The sequence below is a fragment of the Podarcis tiliguerta genome (genome assembly GCF_965153285.1).
Source record: "Podarcis tiliguerta genome assembly, chromosome: 13".
NCBI lineage: Eukaryota > Metazoa > Chordata > Lepidosauria > Squamata > Lacertidae > Podarcis > Podarcis tiliguerta.
Window position 1 is genome coordinate 10,929,559 of NC_139546.1, and position 21,164 is coordinate 10,950,722.

General features: G+C 41.9%; 1 protein-coding gene across 2 annotated transcripts in view; it reads left to right on the top strand.

Annotated features, from left to right (window-relative positions):
• TANC2 (tetratricopeptide repeat, ankyrin repeat and coiled-coil containing 2) overlaps positions 1–21,164 on the top strand; it is a 197,838-nt gene that overhangs the window by 21,987 nt on the left and 154,687 nt on the right. For both annotated transcript variants that reach the window (XM_083407362.1, XM_083407363.1), the window contains exon 2: positions 1,363–1,462. In XM_083407362.1, coding sequence (XP_083263488.1) covers positions 1,396–1,462 — 67 coding nt within the window. In that variant the 5' untranslated portion in view covers positions 1,363–1,395. The remainder of the gene's footprint in view (positions 1–1,362; positions 1,463–21,164) is intronic.

Sequence of the window (21,164 nt, forward strand, 5' to 3'; positions counted from 1 at the left end):
TGCAGTGATCCCTCTTGTTGTTCTGGCTTCTGAGATTCAGAATATTTTTTTTCTTGTTTTCCTCCTCCAAAAACTAGGTGCGTCTTATGGTCTGGTGCGTCTTATAGAGCGAAAAATACGGTAAATGGCAGAGGAGAAAAGGTAACACAGACACATACTGTGGTCTCAGTTTGAACACTCAAGGCTTGTAGTAGCTAACCTAAATCTAAAGAGATGGGAGAACCAGTCATGGATTTCTGTCATTTAATATAGTTCAACCTTTAATCAGATATTGGAACGTTAAACTTTTCTTATATTGACTTGGTTTATGATTAGATCTGTGGATAATCTGTTGTTCCAGTTTTTGCCATTCTGTACATATATGCTTGCTTTGCAAAGTTTATTTTTACTTGCTATGGAGAGGAGTAAGGACTTAAGCAGGGCACCAAATGTGTATTCCCGGCAAATCTTATTAAGCAAACCCTCTGAGATTTGCCTAAGTTTTGCCTCTGTGTAACAGTTGCTGGAAATCACAGGTGAGAAGACTGCTGTTGCCCTTAAGTCTTACCTGTGGGATTCTCATAGGCATCAGGTTTCCGCTATGAAAACAATGGACTAGATGGGTTCTGATCTAGTTGGGCTCTTCTTATGTTCTTCCGTGATATTGCCTCCATGGTTTTAAACTTACATTGACATCTAAAAGAGCTGGAAGAATTAAAGGTGAATCCTGCACATGTTCAACATTATTTGAGTTTTCTGAGTTTGTACGCAGCCCTAGGTGCAATCTTGTAGAAATCTTTGTACAGTTCAATATCCTTGGCAAATACTAATAAATAAGGTTGATAATGGGAGCCATTCAAGGTCTGTGTAAATAAATTCACCCTTCAAGTATCCTGAGCCTGTTCCACTAATACAGCTTGGTGGATCTTTCATACCTGGTCTGTTTCTTATTTATGTAGGTTTGGTGCTCTCAACTGCCTTTGCAAGACATGGCCTCTCTGCAATAAAATTCTGGATTCCACATTGTTACCAACATGGGGGCTACTTTGCAAATTTTACCCCATTTGCAGAACCCAATCATGGCAGCATTTTGCCCCAAACTATTAAACAGGTGAGGCAGAACAGAATCCTGAAATATGTGCTGACCGTGGTTAGTCTCTGGAAGAGAAGAAAAATTACAATAGAAGATTAGCACTTTATTTCATTTACGGGTTTAATATCTTTTTTTTTCTGAATGCTTCGTTTCCTACAAAGAGCCAATTCAGATGTTACATTATTAATAGAAATAGCAGTTGCAGAGACACAATAGATCTTTACGTTGTTCCTTGCTGCTAATGACCAAAAATTAGTTAATGGATGCCTTTTATTTTTATATTTATACAGCTTTGGGGGCGAGCTGATTAGACCAGAACAGCCATGTTTCGGAACAGTCTCAAGATGCTTCTTACGGGTGGGAAATCAAACCGCAAAAACAGATCCAGTGGTAAGTGAAGGAAGGAGTATTTGAATGCAGCACAATCATCCCAGCCCAGCAAATGAAATTTGCATGTAGAAACTGGCTGCAAGGTGAGGTAGAATATTGCCATGCCAGTAATATAGTGATCCCATTCCTTATTCCGTATCCTTATTGAGACTCAACTAGTGGATAGACTGCTCCCCGCATTGCTAAGATCCCAGACGACTCGAGTTGATGCTGATGATGCTCCTGAGACTTCAGTTATTTTGTCACCCCTTAATATAATGATAACAGTATAACTTTCAAGCCAGTTTCATGCCTGATGAGCTGAATAATACTGAATGAGAAAGGAAGAGGAAATGATTCTGATGATTCATGTGATTGCTGGGCAACCAGAAAAACTTCCTCTATATCTTCTAGATTGTAATCCAGTAAGGCCACATTAAAAATTCATATTTAAATGGGTGTGGCTTCAGGCTTGTGTACCAGCAGTGGGGATCCTCTGGGCCACGAGTCTAATTAGGCTTGGCAGGGGTCCTAATTTGTGCCGTGTGACATGTTTGCTGCAAACCATGCCTACCTGTACCACACCTGACAACAGATGTGACATCAGCTGTGGGGCAAGCAGAGATGTAAAGGGGCAATGGAGAGTCTTACAGTGCTCCTTGGCAAGCGGATTTTGCATTCAGCACATTTAAAATTTGGTTTCAAATGCAAGTCCTGCTGGGATTGGTTGCACTCTGGAGCTCCTAACTGGAGATTCTGAATACAACCAGTTCCTCTGAAAATCAGAATTTGCACTCAGTTCCAAACCTTTTGCAGTGATCTTCATTTGCAGCTGGTTTTAGCTCAAAGTGGACTGAAAAGAAAGAATTGGGAATCTTTCTTTTTCCTTTTTCCTTTTAAGTTGGGTCTGTCCTGAAATCATGGTTATGTCAGGCTATTGGGGGGTGGCCCCACCCTTCCGTCATAATGGCCCATAGTGGTTGGGGGGAACTTGCAACACGCTTATTTAGACGTTGGACACATTGAACTCAGTATGATTTGATTTTGAGTAAATATGCATAGGATTGGGCTGCAAATAAACTAAACGTTTTGTGAATGAGAGCCATTGTGCTTTGAGTTTCAAATGTTTCTGCTATAATATACAATGTTCCTTTTGATCTGAAGAAAAATGTTTGTTTTGTCATATAGTGCACAAAAGATGAATTATCCACAGACTTCTTTGCAGGATAATTTCTTTTCAAATTCTGGCAAGACTTGATGACTTTATTTTACAAAGTGGCAATATGCCTAATGTACAGTGTTTTATTTATTTGCTGTCCAAGTTGTGTTCTGGAGTTTCTGGAAAAATTGTTACTGTGATTTCCCCCCCTTCTACATAAAAGTCTTTGATGGGGTTGCAGGACTGCCACTGAGTGCAAACCTTGAATCAGTGAGACCTGTTGGTTTGTGGCTCTACAACAACAGTGTGTTTTTGCTAGAATATGAATTGCACACTTTGATTTGATATTTAGAAGTCAGATGAACTATGTTCATTATGCAGAGTAAGCTTGAAAATAGGGAGCCACTCTATGTTGGATATTCAATAGACAAAACATAGTTTTAAAAAAAACCTTGTACCTAACCTGCTGGCTGTGTTTTGCATATCATGGTAAGCCATGACTAATGGCTTACCATGAACACACAGATGGCTCTAACGTCACTCCTTCCTGCTGGTGAGTGGGAGCAACAAACTACTATCACTGGCTTAGCCTTATGTCTGAACTAGGGATCATGGTTTGTTTCACTTAAGCAAATCATGATCAATTTTATTTATTTTTCAAGTTCGGTATTATGCCTTTCAGCTATAGTGAAAAGTATTGTAGCTTCTTTCATTTGGGTTTTATTTGTTTTGATTTTTACAATGAACACATTGACTTTTATCAAATTACAATTCTTTGCGGTCTTTTCCCAAGCTAAGCAGCTAGCACCAGCAGTCAGGATAAGTGGAAGTATGCTGAAGATGTCAGTATTTGGTGATGTGGTCCCGTAATTCTGGCTGACTATTATTTCAGATTTCTCATTTTTCATCACCCTAGCGGAGTTGTTTTCAGCTTTTTCACTCACAACTTCTTGTTAGTTCTTTTAGATTCCATGATATAGTAACAAATACTATAACAAAAGAAAAAACAGAAATTGGTGTGTGTCTGCATGTGTGTGATTATATAGATATCAAAAGTTTTATACTTTTACTCAAAAAAAGCACTGCTTTAATATGAAGTATTGGGTTTTTAACTTGCAAGATGAATGTGAAGTGATGCACTCTTAATTCTTCTTAAACACAGCACTAGGACTATTACAGTTGTACCTTGGTTCCTGAACGGAATCCGTTCCAGAAGTCCGTTCGACTTCCGAAAAACGTTTGAAAACTAAAGCATGGCTTCTGATTGGCTGCAGGAGTTTCCTGCACTCAATCGGAAGCCGCAAAAGCAGCGTCAAACGTTTGGGCTCCAAAGAATGTTCACAAACCGGGACGCTCACCTCCAGGTTTGTGGTGTTTGGGAGCCAAAACGTTCGAGTCGCAAGGCATTCAACAACCAAGTTATGACTGTATAGTGTTTAAGGTTAATGCTATCCATCTAATGAAGTAAGGTAAAGGTAAAGGGACCCCTGACCGTTAAGTCCAGTCGTGAACAACTCAGGGGTTGTGGCGCTCATTTTGCTTTACTGGCCGAGGGAGCCGCCGCCCGCATCCCTGAAGTAGGGGCTTGCAAATGAAAGCTCATGTCAGAAAAGGATTGCTTGTATTTAAGTGCCACGGAGTCTTTGATGTGTTTTCTATGATAGACTAATTATCTGCAATTTAAATACAGATCAGGTTTCAGGCAGTGTTTAAATTAAGTGGTGCATCAAAGTTAGCGCAGTGAATACTTGTGTCAAACCAGCTTGCGGGGACATCTTGTATTCTGTGTGTTTCCCTGGTGAGAACTTGTAGAAAGAGTATGAGGCATGGGTTGAGGTTCCCTCTCAGTCAAAAGTTGACCAGGTAGTTTTGGGCGATTTTTGCCTGTAAAGTGAAATAATAGTGACATACCACGCAGGGCAGTTGTATCCTTTTCCATAACCTTTGCTTCTCCAACTCTACTACCACCAGACACCCTGTGATATGATGTCCTTTCAGCTGTGTTCATTCTTTCTTGCTGCCCCTCTTTACCTGGAAAATGCACAACTCTGATCTGTAATCGGTGCTCCGTTCTCTCCCCTCCTGCCCCTTCAAATCCTTACTTCAATCCAACATTTTATTTGGAAGCCATTGGTTTAATCTCTTCATCCACAACCCCATCTGTAACCAAACTTAAATATTTGAAGCTATATTTACTCTGATTCAGTTCCCCCCACTTTGTATCCTCACTGCCTTCCTTCTGTTACCGTTTCCCAATGTTGCTTACCAGCAGGGATCTCTTTTTTTGCTGATAGAAATCTTTAATGTACCATAATTTTTAATTATTTACTACCGTCAGTGCACACGCACACATAGTAACAAGATGACAGATCCCTACCCCAAGAAGCTTATGAGGTCATGCAGGGTTTGGATGATTAAGGTAAGGAGTTTGTCCTAAATCCAGGCTTGGAAAGGAACCCAATGTAGAGCAGTGAATTATGTGAATGAATTTGGTGGAGGAGTTCTGGATAGTGGTGAATAATGGAAGAGAAATTGGGTGGCAGATGGAGAGTTGGGGATGGCTTGATTTTTGGTTTGATTGATTGTTTGAAGTGGGGAACCATGGAATGCTTGAATATAGGAGGGGAGGAGCCAGAGGATGATGATAGGACTTCAGCAGCCAGGAGTCTGGAGGGGATAAGATCAAGGGAGCATTTGGGTGGGGTTAGATGAGGACTAGTCAACTTGTCAAATAATAGCACAGAAGAGGGATGTAACTCAAAGCACAAAGGTGGGTCTGCCTTCCCAAGTATGGAGTGAAGATTCTGAGGATCTTAGTGGGGAATGGGAGAGACAGTTCGTGAGGAGAACTATTACCTTTCATTTCTTCCATTTCTAACTGTAACAACTTTAGTCCACTTGGTAATTGTTTTTTAATTTTTAAATATTCAATAAACTTTTTATAAACAACAACAACAACAACAGATAGTCAACAATACCTGGTACCCTTAAATGCTTCCTTTGATTTTAGCTGCTATCTTTGCAAACCTCAGAACACTCCAAGGAGGCTTTGGAAGGCACAGTGTATAGAACAATTTCTGCCATTCCCCAGAGGAAGAAGAGACGTGTGGTGGTAGTAGGTAACTCACTATTGAGGGAGACAGAGGCAGTAGTGTGTGGAGGAAACAGGATGTCCCAGGAGGTGTGCTGACTTCCAGGTGTAAAGATTCACAATGTGACAGAGAAGTCTTATAAAGTCCACTGACCACAACCCCTTCCTTCTGATTCATGTGGCTACAAACAATACGGCCACACACCGTTTTCAATGTGTAGCTCGGGATTATGAGATTCTGGGCTGGAAGCTGAAGAACTTTGGGGCACAGGTGGTCTTTTCATCACTCCTTCCTATTGAAGGTTGTGGCCCAGGAAGAAAGGATAATACTGGAGGTAAACCACTAGCTGCACAGGTTATGTCATCAGGAAGGGTTTGGCTTCTTGGATCGTGGTCTCTACTTTCTTCAGGAAGGACTTCTGGCAAGAGACGGGCTGCACTTCACAGTTGTTGGCAATAGTGTGTTTGCTAAGAGTCTCGCGAACCTGATCAGGAGAGCTTTAAACTAGATCAGGGGTTGTCAACCTGGTCCCTACCGCTCATTAGTGGGCGTTTCAGGATTCTAGGTGGGCGGTAGGGTGTTCTACGGCACAAGCTGAATCCTCCTTCCATTAAGCACTATTGGGTGGTGAGGAAATTTTACCATCAAGAAAGGTTGACTACCCCTGAACTAGAGGGATACAACATTACAGACGATAGAAGAACATCTGGTACTGTGGATAATAGATTCATTACTGCACAGGTAACTGAGGTGGAGCTCCAGAAACCTGCTAAAGGGCAAGAAACTTCAAGAAGGAAGCAGCTGGAGAGAATGACTAATGGTTTCATTTGTCTCTACACAAATGCACAGAATATGGGAAACAAGCAGAACGAATTGGAGCTTTTAATGCAGGATGGCATGTATGACCTGGTAGGCATTACTGAAACCTGGTAGAATGAGACTTTGGAAGACAGAGTAGAATGCAGGAATTCAAGCATGATGGGAGGAGGAGTAGCATTATATGTAAAGGACGTGTGCATTTGTGAAGAAATCCATAACCTTGCAGATTTAGAGTATATGGGTAAAATTTTGTAGAGGAGAAAAACCAACACCAATCTTATGTGGATGTCTGCTTATAGACCGTTAAGCCAGTTTGAAGACTTGGATGATGTCTTCCTAGAACAGATTACCAAACATTCAAAAAGGAGAGATGTAGTAGTCATGGGAGACTTCAGCTTCCCCAATATGTATTGGAAATCAAACCCTTCCAAGAATGTAAGGTCCAACAAATTCCCCCATCATCTTGCTGACAGTTTCATTTCCCAGAAGCTGGAAAAAGCAACAAGGGTATTATTTATTGTGAACCTGGTCCTCACCAACAGAGAGGGACTCATTGACTAAGTGAAAGTACTGGAAAATTTGGGAGAAAGTGATCCTGTTCTCCTGGGTTTCATGATACAGAGGCAAGGGAAAATTGAGTGCAATCAGACATGCATTTTGGATTTAAGAAGTCCAGTTTCCAAAAGCTTGGATGAGATCCCATGGTCAGAAATACTCAAAGAGAAGGGAATCCAAAATGGATGGGAGTTTCTTAAGGATGAAATATTGAAGGCCCAAATGCAGATGATTCCAACAAGAAAGAAAAGTGGGATGCACCTAAGGAAACTGACGTGGCTGCATAAGGAGCTTATAGATGAGCTGAGATTTAAGAAAGGCATGTACGTATAAGAAATGGAAGAAAGAGGAAATCACAAAGGAGGCGTATACCTGTGTTGTGAACATTTGCAGGGTAAAAGTCAGGTGGGCTAAAGCTCAGAATAAGCTCAGGCATGCAAGAGAGATTATAAATTATAAAAAATAGTTTCTTTGGCTATGTTTGAAGCAAGAGAAAGAACAAGCAAGTGATAGGTCCTCTGTGTGGAGAAGATGGGGAATTGCTATCCGGTGACAGAGAGAAGGCGGAACTGCTCAACGCCTACTTTGCCTCTGTCTTCTCCCCAAAGGAAAGCAATGCCCAACCTGGTGATAACATAATAAATGATGTAATGAGGGAGCTGCAGCCCAAGATAGTTAAGGGCTTAATGAGCTGCACACGAAGGTACTAAAGGAGCTTGCGGATGTAATCTCAGAGTCTCTGTCTATAATCTTTGAGAATTATTGGAGAACAGGGGAGATCCCTGCAGTCTGGAAGTGGGCAAATGTTGTCTCCATCTTCAAAACTGTCAGCTGATCTCCGAATGACTGCCCCAGGACGTTGGCTATTGGGGAGGGCTCCTGGGATATTAAGACAAATTCCACTTCTTGTGGCACTCCTTTCTTATTAGTGTAAAACTGTAGTTATCCATGAGTGCTGTCAGAGCCTTAATGATGGAACGAGATATATATCAAGCAACCTCTGTGTAAGAGTGATTTGGTTGTTTTGAATCTACCACTTTGAATGTCCCTGCATTATGTAAACACCATATAATTGTAAATTTGTATACTATATCACATTTGTACTTATTATCCCCTACCCAGACTGGATCAATAGCTCTCTATGTGTAGGTAAATTAAACATGTTATTGCTTGTGACTGTGTGGTGCCGATTTTCCAAAGTTTGAAAGGTCAAATAAGCATTTTTATTTATTCAATAAATAACAAATTTCTATCCTACCCTTCCTTCCAAAGGAGCCCAGGCCACTTGTTAAGCCCTTTTTGGTATACCTTTACCAGTGAAACGTAACTGCTGCATTAGCTATTGCTCTGGTAAAGTTAGAGTACCAAATTATGTATTGTTGGTGAGGAACCAGTAGAGGGAGTACAAACATGTTCATTCTACTCTGGCACTAACTTCTGAGTTATTTGTTGCCCTTCCGTTTGCATGCATCTTTCCTGGTCAATCTAAAGGTTCTTGACCCTTTATCTCACTTGTTCCAAAATGTGGCCATTCCATTCTACGATACGATACGATACGATACGATACGATATCTTTATTGTCATTGTCCCTTGCGGAACAATGAAATTGAAAAACTACATAAAACTACATAAAAACTACATAAAACTACCACAAAACTACATAAAAACTACATAAAACTACTACAAAACTACATAAAACATTCAAAACCCCCAAAAACTCTAAAACCCCATTTTAAAATACACTATACTACAGAGACCCCTTATGCTGCGTTTAGAACCAGAATTGCATTAGCGTAGAAACTGTTTTTCAGGCGGCTAGTCCTGGCCTTTATAACCCTATACCTTCTTCCAGAAGGCAGAAGCTGAAAGAGATCATTTCCGGGGTGCGTACTATCATGTGCTATCTCTGCCACTTTCTTATGGCACCTGGCAGCATAGATTTGATCTAAGGTGGGAAGAGTGCACCCAATAATTCTCTCTGCAGTCTTTACAACCCTGGATAGCATTGTTTTTTCCCTGGCTGTGCAGCTCCCAAACCACACACACAGACCGTAAGTTAGTACGCTCTCCACAGTGCAATGGTAGAATGCCATCAACAGGTCCTTTGAGAGATTTTTTCCCCCGGAGGATTCTCAGAAAATATAACCTCTGCTGTGCTCTCTTCACCAGGTCTTTGCTGTTCTCTCCCCAAGTTAGGTCGTCTCTCAACTCCATTCCCAGAAATCGAAACACTGAGACCTGTTCCACGCACTTCCCCTCAATAATAAGTGGCTGAATATTCAATTTATCTTTCCTAAAGTCCACAATAATCTCTTTTGTTTTCTTTAAGTTAAGCAGTAAGTTGTTTTTCCTGCACCACTCCCCCAACTGCTCAACTTCCTTCCTATAGGCTGTATAGCCGTAATTACTCCAGCCGTAATTAAACCAACCACCGTTGTATCATCTGCAAACTTAATGATCTTATTACTGGGGTATTTGGGGGCACAGTCAGCTGTATAGAGCATGTATAAAAGAGGGCTCAACACGCACCCCTGTGGCGTCCCCGTATTCGTGATGAGATCCTCAGAGACGTGGGAACCCAACCTGACCCTTTGGGAACGGTTTGATAGAAAGTCTAATATCCACCTGCACAAGCATGGTGGAAGTCCCAGGTCTAATAATTTGGGCACCAATCTATGCGGAAGAATAGTATTAAACGCAGAACTAAAGTCTACAAATAACAGTCTCGCGTAGTTCCCTTGCTTCTCCAAATGAGTCAGGACAGCATGTAAAGCCATTGCCACAGCATCCTCTGTGGACCTCTTTGCCTTGTACGCAAACTGGTAAGGGTCAAATCCCACTGGCAGACAAGATAAGATGCGCTTCCTCACCAGTTTTTCGAAACATTTCATTATAATGGGTGTCAGCGCCACAGGGCGAAAATCATTCAGACTGTCTATCTTTGATGTTTTTGGCATGGGTATAATGGTAGCAGATTTCAGACAGGGTGGAACAGTGGCTTGGGCCAGAGACTGGTTAAAAATCTTCATAAAGATTCCTGCCAGTTGGTCCGAAAATCTCTTACCACCCTGCCAGCCACCCCATCTGGGCCCATAGCCTTCCTCGTGTTTACCTCCTTTAATATTCGCCTCACTTCTCCCTCTTCCACCCTGGCAGCATTTCCTGTAGGTAGTGACACCAATAGCTCTGGCATCCCTGTTGGAGTCACTGTTGGTGTCACCTCAAATTGGGCAAAGAAGGTATTCAACTCTCCCACCAAGGAAGCAGTACTCTCTACCACTGATGAATTCCTTGATTTATAACCAGTCAGATGTTGGACTCCCTGCCACATTTGTCTAGTATTATGATTTCTCAGATGGTCCTCAATTTTTCCTCTGTACTCCGCTTTTGCTTTCCTGATACCCCTCTTCAAGTTCGCTCTTTCTATGCCATACAATACCCGGTCCCCAATTCTAAAAGCAGAATTTCTGGCCTTCAATAATCTCCTAACCTCTCCTGTCATCCAGGGCTTCCTATTCGGATACAACTTAACATACTTTTCCCTGGTGACATTTGCTGTGCAGAATCTAATATAATCCAGGACCATTGTATAAGTTTCTAGATCTTGATGGTCGAAGATATTCCAGTCGGTCTCCTGGAAACAGTCCTGCAGTTGCTGAGAGGCTCCCTCAGGCCACACCGTAACCATCCATGTTTGTATCTGGCCTTGTTTCCTGAGGGGTGTGTATACTGGTGTCAGAAGCAGGGACACATGATCTGAACCACCAAGGTGCGCCAAGGTCTTGACCTCATATGCCCGTCTAATGTTCGTATACACCTTGTCAAGAGTATTTTCTCCCCTTGTTGCACACTCAATGTGCTGATGGAATTTTGGGAGTACTGCCCTCACATCTGTGTGATTGAAGTCCCCCGCAATAATGTGCACAGCCTCCGGGTATCTGCTCAATTTAGCATTGATGTTTTCATGCATACTGCTCATGGCCCTGCATGCATTTGCGGTTGGTGCTATGTACACCGTTGTTAACACCACTGTTGTAAATTCCCGGGGAAGATAGAAAGGTCTGCATTTAATTGTCAGAAATTCCACATCCGGAGAACAGTAGGTATCCAACTTGACAGAGTCCGTACACCAGTTTTGATTTACAAAAATACACACACCTCCACCTTGTTTCTTGCCAGAATCCTGTGTCCTGTCCCACCGGTACGTTGTAAAACCTTGTAATTCAACAGCTGTGTCTGGAATAGCTGAATTTAACCACGTCTCTGTGAGTATCAGCACACAACAATCCCGGATGTCTTCCTCCACTCCTACACGAAGCCTCCATTCGTCAAGTTTATTTGCCAATGATCTCACATTAGCGTAAAAGATACTTGGAAGAGGTAGTTTGCATCATTGTTTCCTTATCTTCCTTATCTTTATTCTCTCTTTCATTTGACCTTGTCCTCTACAGCCTCTCTTCTGCTTCCGCTCTCTTCTCCTCCTCCTCCTCCTCCTCCTCCTCCTCCTCCGCCTCCAACCCCGATGATTTACGATTTCTGGAATCTCGCACGCCCGTAGCTGCTCCCTCACAGCACAGTTTCTACATCTGTATCTGCTGCTACTTCTGTCTCTGTACAACAGCATTTTGTATCGACTATAAATACCGTATTTTTTGCTCTATGACTCACTTTTTCCCTCCTAAAAAGTAAAGGGAAATGTGTGTGCGTCTTATGGAGCGAATGCAGGCTGTTTAGCTATCCCAGAAGCCAGAACAGCAAGAGGGATTGCTGCTTTCACTGCGCAGCGATCCCTCTTGCTGTTCTGGCTTCTGAGATTCAGAATATTTTTTTTCCTTGTTTTCCTCCTCCTAAAACTAGGTGCGTCTTGTGGTCTGGTGCGTCTTATAGAGCGAAAAATACGGTAATTCGTCCTAACAAACCCTGACTCCCCTCCCGGGAGCTCTTAGCCGCAGCGTCTGCACGCGCCGCCATCTTGGACCATTGACATTCCCTTTTGCACAAGAGCTTATAAGGAATGAAGTTGGGGCAGGCACCATACCACTTGACCTCTTTATTTCTTCAGAAGACTAGAACATGATGCAGAAATGATCATGTCACCATTTTATTAGCCTCTTATAAATGAAAAGTCAGTAAAAGCATTACCAAAATAGTTTGGGGGGTTTTGGCTTTTACAGGATACTTTCTAGGGCACTGGAGCGATTTCACATTTCTACTAGGGCTTTTAGCATGTGGATTTGAAAGCTTCTTGTGGGGCACTGTGAGGGCTGGGGGAGATAAAAAGCCTCTTCAGGCTGTTGGCACCAGTTTTCTATGTCTTTCAATTCTTGCCTGTGCTTGCTGTTGCGAATTTTGTTGTTATTTTTTTTTTTACAACACAGGATTAGTTTGGAAACAACATGGTTACTTTCTGAGTAAATATTTTGGAAATTCAATTATCTCAGAGGAAGAACTGATGGTTAAATGTCTTTTTTGGAACATACTGGCTGGCTTTATTTAAAAGCAACTATAAAGGGAAATTAGTCTGTTTCTCCTTGAACACTAGCTTAATAAAACTTACTAGCTGTAAAGCACTCCCGAGTTGCATCCATATTCAAACAGATAAGGTTTTCTTCTCATGGAAGGGCTGTTTCTGACCTGGCAGAAGAGCATTATGCAGAAAATAATAAATTGTTCTTTTCTTTTCTAGAGCCAGTGTGGTGTAGTGGTTAAGAGCGGTAGTCTCGTAATCTGGGGAACTGGGTTCGCCTCTCCGCTCCTCCACATGCAGCTGCTGGGTAACCTTGGGCTAATCACACGTATTTGAAGACTCTCAGCCCCACTCACCTCACAGAGTGTTTGTTGTGGGGGAGGAAGGGAAAGGAGAATGTTAGCCGCTTTGAGACTCCTTAAAGGGAGTGAAAGGCGGGATATCAAATCCAAACTCTTCTTCTTTTTCTTCTTCTTCTTCTTCTTCTTCTTCTTCTTCTTCTTCTTCTTTTTGCAAGCTCTTGCACAAGGCTTCACACAAGCAATTGTTCAAATAGGTAAAGGTAAAGGTACCCCTGCCCGTACGGGCCAGTTGTGTCCGACTCTAGAGTTGCGTGCTCATCTCACTCTAGAGGCCGTGAGCCGGCGCTGTCCGAAGACACTTCTGGGTCACGTGGCCAGGGTGACGAAGCTGCAGCTGGCAAGCCAGCACCAGCGCAGTACACGGAAATGCCGTTTACCTTCCCGCTATAAAGCGGCCCCTATTTATCTACTTGCACTTAAGCGTGCTTTCGAACTGCTAGGTGGGCAGGAGCTGGGACCAAACGACGGGAGTTCACCCCGCCGCGGGGATTCGAACCGCCGACCATATGATCAGCAAGTCCTAGGCACTGAGGTTATACCCACAGCGCCACCTGCGTCCCTAATTGTTCAAATACTTTTCAAAAAGAATTTTTTTTTACAGAAAGCCAGTAATCTCGCCCCCCTAACACCTAAATTAAACCATTCAAAAACCTTACAAATTTGGGGCCCACAAGAAACCATATTCTGGAGTCCATACGTTGTAATTCATGGCCAAAGTGCCTATGCATCTAACTTTCTAGGGTAGCACCACAGTCATCCTTTAATTCTTATTTGTTGCAACCACAACATCTGCTGTGTATTGAATCAAGAGTAATTGTTTATTTAAAATAAAATACTAGTTATACAGTAAAATAAAAAATAAAATATTTTAAAGATCTCTCAAGGCAAGTTACATAAAAAGGAAAAGTTAAAATTGCAGTTAAAACATACCCAAAGCCAGCTTCTCAGCACAGAAGGGTTATTACTTTGTAAAACAGAGTGTGCAACATAAAAGCAACTAGCGGAAATGTAAGGCATAATTGAAACTTGGCAACGTCAGTGATTATGCTCTCTGTTCTATCCTAGTTCCTGCTGTACGGAAGCTACTCTGCTTGATAGGAATGTTGCCCCTCCTGTTTAGTCCCATGTAGAGGACAACTAGCATGTCAATTGTTGAGGCATATTCATATTCAAGGTATTCTTGCAGAATGTGGTACATATTTCTGACTATTATTTACATAAGTGGGGAACCCCTTTTGCTGATTCACTGTACAGTGGTACCTCTGGTTATGTACTTAATTTGTTTTGGAGGTCTGTTCTGAACCTGAAACTGTTCTTAACCTGAAGCACCACTTTAGCTAATGGGGCCTTCTGCTGCCGTGCCGCTGGAGCACAATTTCTGTTCTCACCCTGAAGCAAAGTTCTTAACCTGAGGTACTATTTCTGGGTTAGTGGAGTCTGTAACCTGAAGCGTATGTAACCTGAAGCGCATGTAACCCGAGGTACCACTGTATATGGATTATAGTTAACAAAATCCCACTCAGTTGCCAAATTAAGTTAGTCGTGTTGATTAACTTCAGTGGCTCTACTCTGAGTAGGACTAGTGCCCTCTGTGTGCAGAAGATCAGTCTGTTGAATGAGTACTAAAAGGGTAACTAAACATGGCCTGGTAGAGTTCAGTGCATGAAACCATGGAGACCAGGTACCAGTAAGATTAAGCATAATTGTTAAAACTAATATTCCAGCTTGATTACTGATATTAATTCCAGGAGCACTGCTGGTCATTCCCCGATATATTGAGGCTCATTTGATAACAATAAACTGAGCCTATCATCAACTCAGTATTGTGGAATATTCTCCAAGTAGATATTCAGCAGGTGCCTGCTAAAAATGTCTTTCTTCCATTCATTAAGAATGCCTCTCAACATAATGGTTAGCTGATTTCTGATTTTTATATGGTTATTACGCTGTGGTTTTGCTATCATTGTTGTAAACCACTGTGATATTTTTCATAAATAGTGGTATGTACATACATATTTTTTTAACATAGATAAAAATAATGATCTAATATAACATTTTGGCATATTGAACATCATGCCAAACTACTGTTCCATGCAGAACATATAGTGGGGATCATGCGGTTGCACTCACATTTTGCTTCCAGCATTCCCACAGGCATCTGGTTGGCCACTGTGAGAACAGAATGCCGGACTAGATTGGTTGAATTGGCTCCAGGATTGTTTTAGGACCAATAAATTAAAAAAGAGGGTTATTGAGAGAGCACAAACTATAAGGTATGTGAGAGTCTAAAGTATGCAAGGAAGCAGCTGGCGTTTTAAAACTGAAATTCCCAAAGAGGAAACAAAAGTTTGATTTTGACAACAAGAAATGCAGTGGTACCTTGGGTTACAGACGCTTCAGGTTACAGACTCCACTAACCCAAAAATAGTTCTTCGGATTAAGAACTTTGCTTCAGGATGAGAACAGAAATTGTGTAGCGGCAGCATGGCGGCGGCAGGAGGCCCCATTAGCTAAAGTGGTACCTCAGGTTAAGAACAGTTTCAGGTTAAGAACGGACCTCCAGAACAAATTAGGTTCTTAACCCGAGGTACCACTGTATAAAGTTCCTAAACTTTTATCTAGGTTTTTGGCCTATCAACAAAGGAAGAAATTGGTTCTTCCCATCCAAGCATGCAAGGACAGCAAATCAAATGTCAGGGACTTGCATTTGGTGGGAGACACCAGCTGGAGAACCCCCTAGGGGAGCCCCCCGAGATGAGGAGGGCCCAGAGCCTGGGGAGTGGTGGTGGGGTACTGAGGACAGGCCGGAGGTTGAAGGGGGAGGAATGGTTGGATACTGAAGAAGCAACTGGCTTTAGTGAGTAAGAAGAACAATGTGCAGAAAGCAGTTCAGACCTGTTTGAGGGTGATGAGGAGGAGTGCCCAGAAGCTGCAGAAGCATCCCAGGAGCTTGCCTTTCCTACTCTGTTAAGTTCTCCATCTCCCTTGTCTCCCAGTAGACGGAGAGCTTTGTGTGTTGCAGAACGAAGAGCACAGCTTCCTGCCTGGCGTAGTTTAAGGCAGCTTGAGAAATGTCCAGCCGAGGAGGAGGAGACTTAAAAAGGAGTAGAGGGAGGATTATCATCATTATTCCTGTTCAGGTCCCGCAGTTTTTTGAGTACCTGAGAGCTAACAACAAGCTTGCTTAAATGTGCTTCCCGTAGCAGAATACTCGGAATGTATAAAGAAAATCCCTTGGAGTGCCAAAGTATTTTTGTGTAATTTGTTGGTGGGGAGAACCTTACACATTTTTAATGGAGTATGAAATGCAAATAGAACTGTAATCTAAACATATTTTCCCATTATTAGTATTATTATTAAAATTCAGAAGGAAATCCAACCATGAGAAATTAGTGTAGTTATTTTACACTAAGAATAGGTATGTCATAGTCAGAACAGCAAAATGCTTTGTATAGCAGCTTTCTAAAAGCACTCTAAATTTAGTGGCCCTAGGTAATGATTTACTTGGTAATTTTTAGCTAGGAATTAATCCTTCTGTACTGTATGTAACTATAGCAAGTATAATCTAGACTGATGTATTCGTTTGTGTTTAGTTTTCTGCATAATCCTTTTTTGTTGTTGTACGCGTGCATGATCTCATTCTTTAGATTCATGTTCAATGTAAAGCTAAATGGTTAACAGAACATATACCCACCCTCCCCTGGCACGGAAATTGTATGATACCTAGTATAATCCCCACATTCAAAGATTATTGGCTTGGCTGAAAACAAATGTAATACAACTGATGGGGGAAATTCTCCTGCCTCTCAATTCATTTCTGGAATGGTATGTTAAATTTGCCATTTTATTAATTTTCATTCAAACAATAAATTTAAATTCATTGGAAAATGGACTGTGATTTGGAAAATGGATGTGAGTCTGCTGTGAACATAAAGGATACAACTCTTTATTTGCATTGCTTGGGAATAACAAATTTCAATATTATATCCAGACATAATTCTTTGCATCTTAGTTATAAAAAGTATTTGTAATATTTTATTTTGTATTTTTTCTTACTTGCTATATTGATGTATCTATTTTCTGCTTTAATGAAAAAAGAAAGAAAAAGAAAACATTGACTCAGTGTGTGGCAGCTGCAAAAATGACAAATTTCCTGATAGTGTTTATTAGGAAAGGAAATGGAAAATAAAAGTGCCAGTATTGTAGAGCTGTAGTATGGCCACATTTATAATAAAGGAAAAACTCGGAGATATTGCAGGTTCGGTTCCAGACCACCACAATAGAGCAAATACAGTGGTACCTCCGGTTATGAACTTCATTCGTTCTGGAGGTCCGTTCTTAACCCAAAACCATTCTTAAGCTGAGGCGCACTTTTGCTAATGGGGCCTCCCGCCGCCGCTGTGCCACTTCCGCTCGCATCCTGGAGCAAAGTTCGCTACCAGGAGCACCTGTGTCCGGGTTGGCGGAGCTCGTTACCCAAAGTGTTCGTAAGGAGGACGGTATGTAACCAGAGGTTCCACTGTTGTACAATCGTGCGAGTCACACTGGTGGCAGGAGTGGGAGGGGAGAAAGCTGGCTCCAGCCCTAGCTAGCTCCACTCCTGTGGCCAGAAGAGGGGTGGCGATGGCGGGGGGCTTCCTTCTCCTGGAAGCGGCCGGGCTGCCTGCAGCTGCACCCGTGTCCTTGTAAGGAGCAATGTTTGTGAACCGCAATAAAAGCAAAGTACAAAAAAATCAGGCGTGTCTATGCTGTGGACGGTTCTGGTTGTCACATTTCAAAAACAATATTGGAGAACTGGGAATGCTGCAGAAAAAAGGCAACCGAAAATGATCATGGGGCTAGAGCATCTTCTGTTTGAAGTAAGACCACAATGGTAGGGTTTTTTTTTAGTTAGAACAAAGACAACTAAAGGACAGTGGTAGAGGTATAGAATATTGTGCATGGTGTAGAGAAAGAGGATGGTGAAGTTACTCTTCTCATAATAAAAAGGTTTTTAAAAAATACTAAATAATGCTAAAACATAGGCCAGCTAATGAAATTACTTCGTAGGAGAATTAGAATGGACAAAAGACAGTACTCACACATGATTTTTGGATCTAATTGCCATTAGACCATTAACCTAGATTACTTAAAACGGGTAATGCAAGTTGATGGCTTGCAATTCTCTCACTGGCTGCTAGTCATAATGGGTGTGTGGAGCCTCCAAGTTTACATTTGGAGAGGTGAGGAAGCAGTGTGGGAATAATATTTCATGCCTTGCTTATAGGCTTCTCAGGGGTTTCTGGGCAACCACCATGGGAAACAGGATGCTTCAGCAGGTAGACCAGAGGTGGGAAATTACTAGCAGTGCACAGTGCACCCTAATTAGGCATGTAGCCCTGGACCCTTGTCAGCCCCTCAACGTGCCCCACTTCTGTTCTCATGAGCCACTGAGTGCCTCCCCCAATGTCTGTGGCTCCTCTGCCCCTCCGGTAGACTTTTGAGCTGTTCACCTTTGCGTAGTTCATAAGGTTCTAGGTCTCTTTCAGAATGTGCCAATGGATATCTCAGACTAATGATTAACTAAATGCAGTCTGCAACTCAACTTTTTCAAGGTTTTGAACTGTTGGCTGAACTCTGTTCAGCTTGAAGATTTGCATTCAAACTGTGAAATGTACTTATTCATTGGTCACTAATTAAATGTTAGAGGCAGTTGCTGTAGCACATCATTATTTAGAGATAGAAAAATGAGAAATACTAAATGGCTAGTGCATATTGCAAAGTAGCTGTTCTGTTTGTGGAGTGTGAAACCATGCAGAATATACTGAAGTGTGAATGTGACTAATATGTGCTTGTAAGCAGTCCCACATACTTCCCACCCACCCTGTTGCTGACCCCCCTCCCTTTACACCTTGCCCCAACCCAGGCATAAGCAAACTCGTCCCCCCAGATGTTTTGAGACTACAATTCCCATCATCCCTGACCACTGGTCCTGTTAGCTAGGGATCATGGGAGTTGTAGGCCAAAAACATCTGGAGGGCTGAGTTTGCCTATGCCTGCCCCAACCCCTCCTCCTTTGCAGCTTGCCCAACCCCCTCCCTCTTCCCCTCACAGTCAACCCAATCCCTTCCACCATAGCTTCCACAGCTGCTCCTCCCAGCTCGTCCAAATAACTTCATCATATGTCACCCACCTCCTCCATATTCCCTCACAGCTCCCTCAGCCCCCCATCCCTTCATTTCCCCTATCGTTATCATCACTGGCCGTGGGGAAGAGAATGAAGAGGAGACTATATCAATGACTGCTAACCATAATGGCTAGACTTCATCCCTCATTTGTCTAATATTTTAAGGTCATCCAAGCTGATGGCCATAACTACATAGATTGAAAGTAGATTCCATCGTTTCACTATGTGCTGTGTGGAAAAAACACCTTCCAATATTTGGCTTCATTTGTCCTGGATTCTAGTATCGCGAGAGAGGGAGAAAAACTTCTGTCTGTCTACTTTCTCTGCACCATTTATAATATTATACACTTCTATCATGTCTCTCCCACTCTCATTTTAGAAAAACTCCACCTGTTTTAACCTTTCCACATAGGGGAGTTGCTGCAGCCTTCTGATCATTTTGGGTTGCCCTTTTCTGAACCTTTTTCCAGAAGAGACTAGATTTATTTGGCACTACCCAACTCATCTATCAAGGTTTTAGGTTGCAATTCTATTCATACTTAACTGAGAATTAGTTTCATAGACTGCTGTGGGACATGCATAAACATACACATGATTGCACAGCTGGAAACACAGACTTAATGTGGACTTGACTTTTGGGACTGCAGGATTAAAAATAAAAATAAAAAAAAAATAAAAAAAAAATTATTTATACCCCACCCTTCCTAGCTAAGGCCGGGCTTAGGGCGGCTAACAACTAATAATAAAAACAAGTTGAATGATTACAACTTAAAAACAAGATTAAAATACATATTATTAGTGATAATATGACAATCTGGTGATCTGTACAAAAAAACCAAAAAAACACTAGCCATTATCATGCTTCCTGGTGTTAGTTAGGCTTCAACTATGTTTCTTTTAAGCACACAAACTGAATTAGCATTAGCAGTCTAAATTTAAGTATGCTCCACTGAGTGAAAAGCCAGCTTTTTTATTTTTCTGCCACTGTTGCATCAATAATTCTGACATTTAATTAAATTATTTGATTTCTCCCTCTGCACTTTTCTGACTCATACTTAAGTATACATGACTCATCTGATCATATAACAAATCCTAAATGTATTCTGTAATCTTCACGGTTTATTCTCATACTGATCACCGGTCTGCCAGTGTTGTTATAATTAAAGGTAGGGGAAAGATATAAAGCCTTATATGTGCTACTCCTGCACTGGTGACTTAAATTTATATTCATGGAAGGTTTGTGAGCTCTGTTAAACAGCCTCTTAAGAACCCTTCTTTCCTGTACCTCCACTGATAAAGACATTTCAAGATTTTCAACTTGAACAACTGGAATTTCTAGATTAAAGGGGAGAATGATGGGAAGGGCAATTATACAAATTTACAACCTGCTTAGAAGTTTATCAAGTAAGCAGTGTACAAGTTTTGTTAAGTAAATTACTTCAAAGAACAGTGGAGAGTGTAAAACCAACTAGTATTGATCCTTACAGGTTGTAATGGTGAAGTCAGCAACAGATGGAGTGCATTGCTCCCAGTATGTTCTCACTGTTCGATATGCTATGCTCATTTGGCTCTCATTTTTAAAAAGCTGGAAACCAGAAGTTCCCCTCCTCAGAGGCAGATTTTTTTTACTTGCTCTCTAGTGGGATTGACAGCCATTTTTCTGTTTAGGTGCTAGTGATAAAGACAACAGCTATGGAGTATGTTGCTTCTGTCAGTTCTCAAAGCTCCAGACACTAAGCTTGGGCATTGTTCAGTCTTGAAAAGAGGGAAACTTGAAGTATCCTCCCCCCATGCAACAGATTTTCAGCCTGGCATGTTTCCTTCCAAGAATTTGAGCTGTCGTTTCCGGCATGTGGTAGTGGTGCAGATAGCAGCTAATGCAGTCTCCCTCAACCTCAGCCCTCCAGATGTTTTGAGACTACAATTCCCATCATCCCTGGCCCACTGGTCCTGCTAGCTAGGGATCATGGGAGTTGTAGGCCAAAAACATCTGGAGGGCCGAGGTTGAGGAAGCCTGAGCTAATGGAACATACTTCTGCAGCATTCTCCCTGTCCTGCATGCTGTGCTCAACTGCTTCTCATACTTAAAAAGGAGGGAAATTG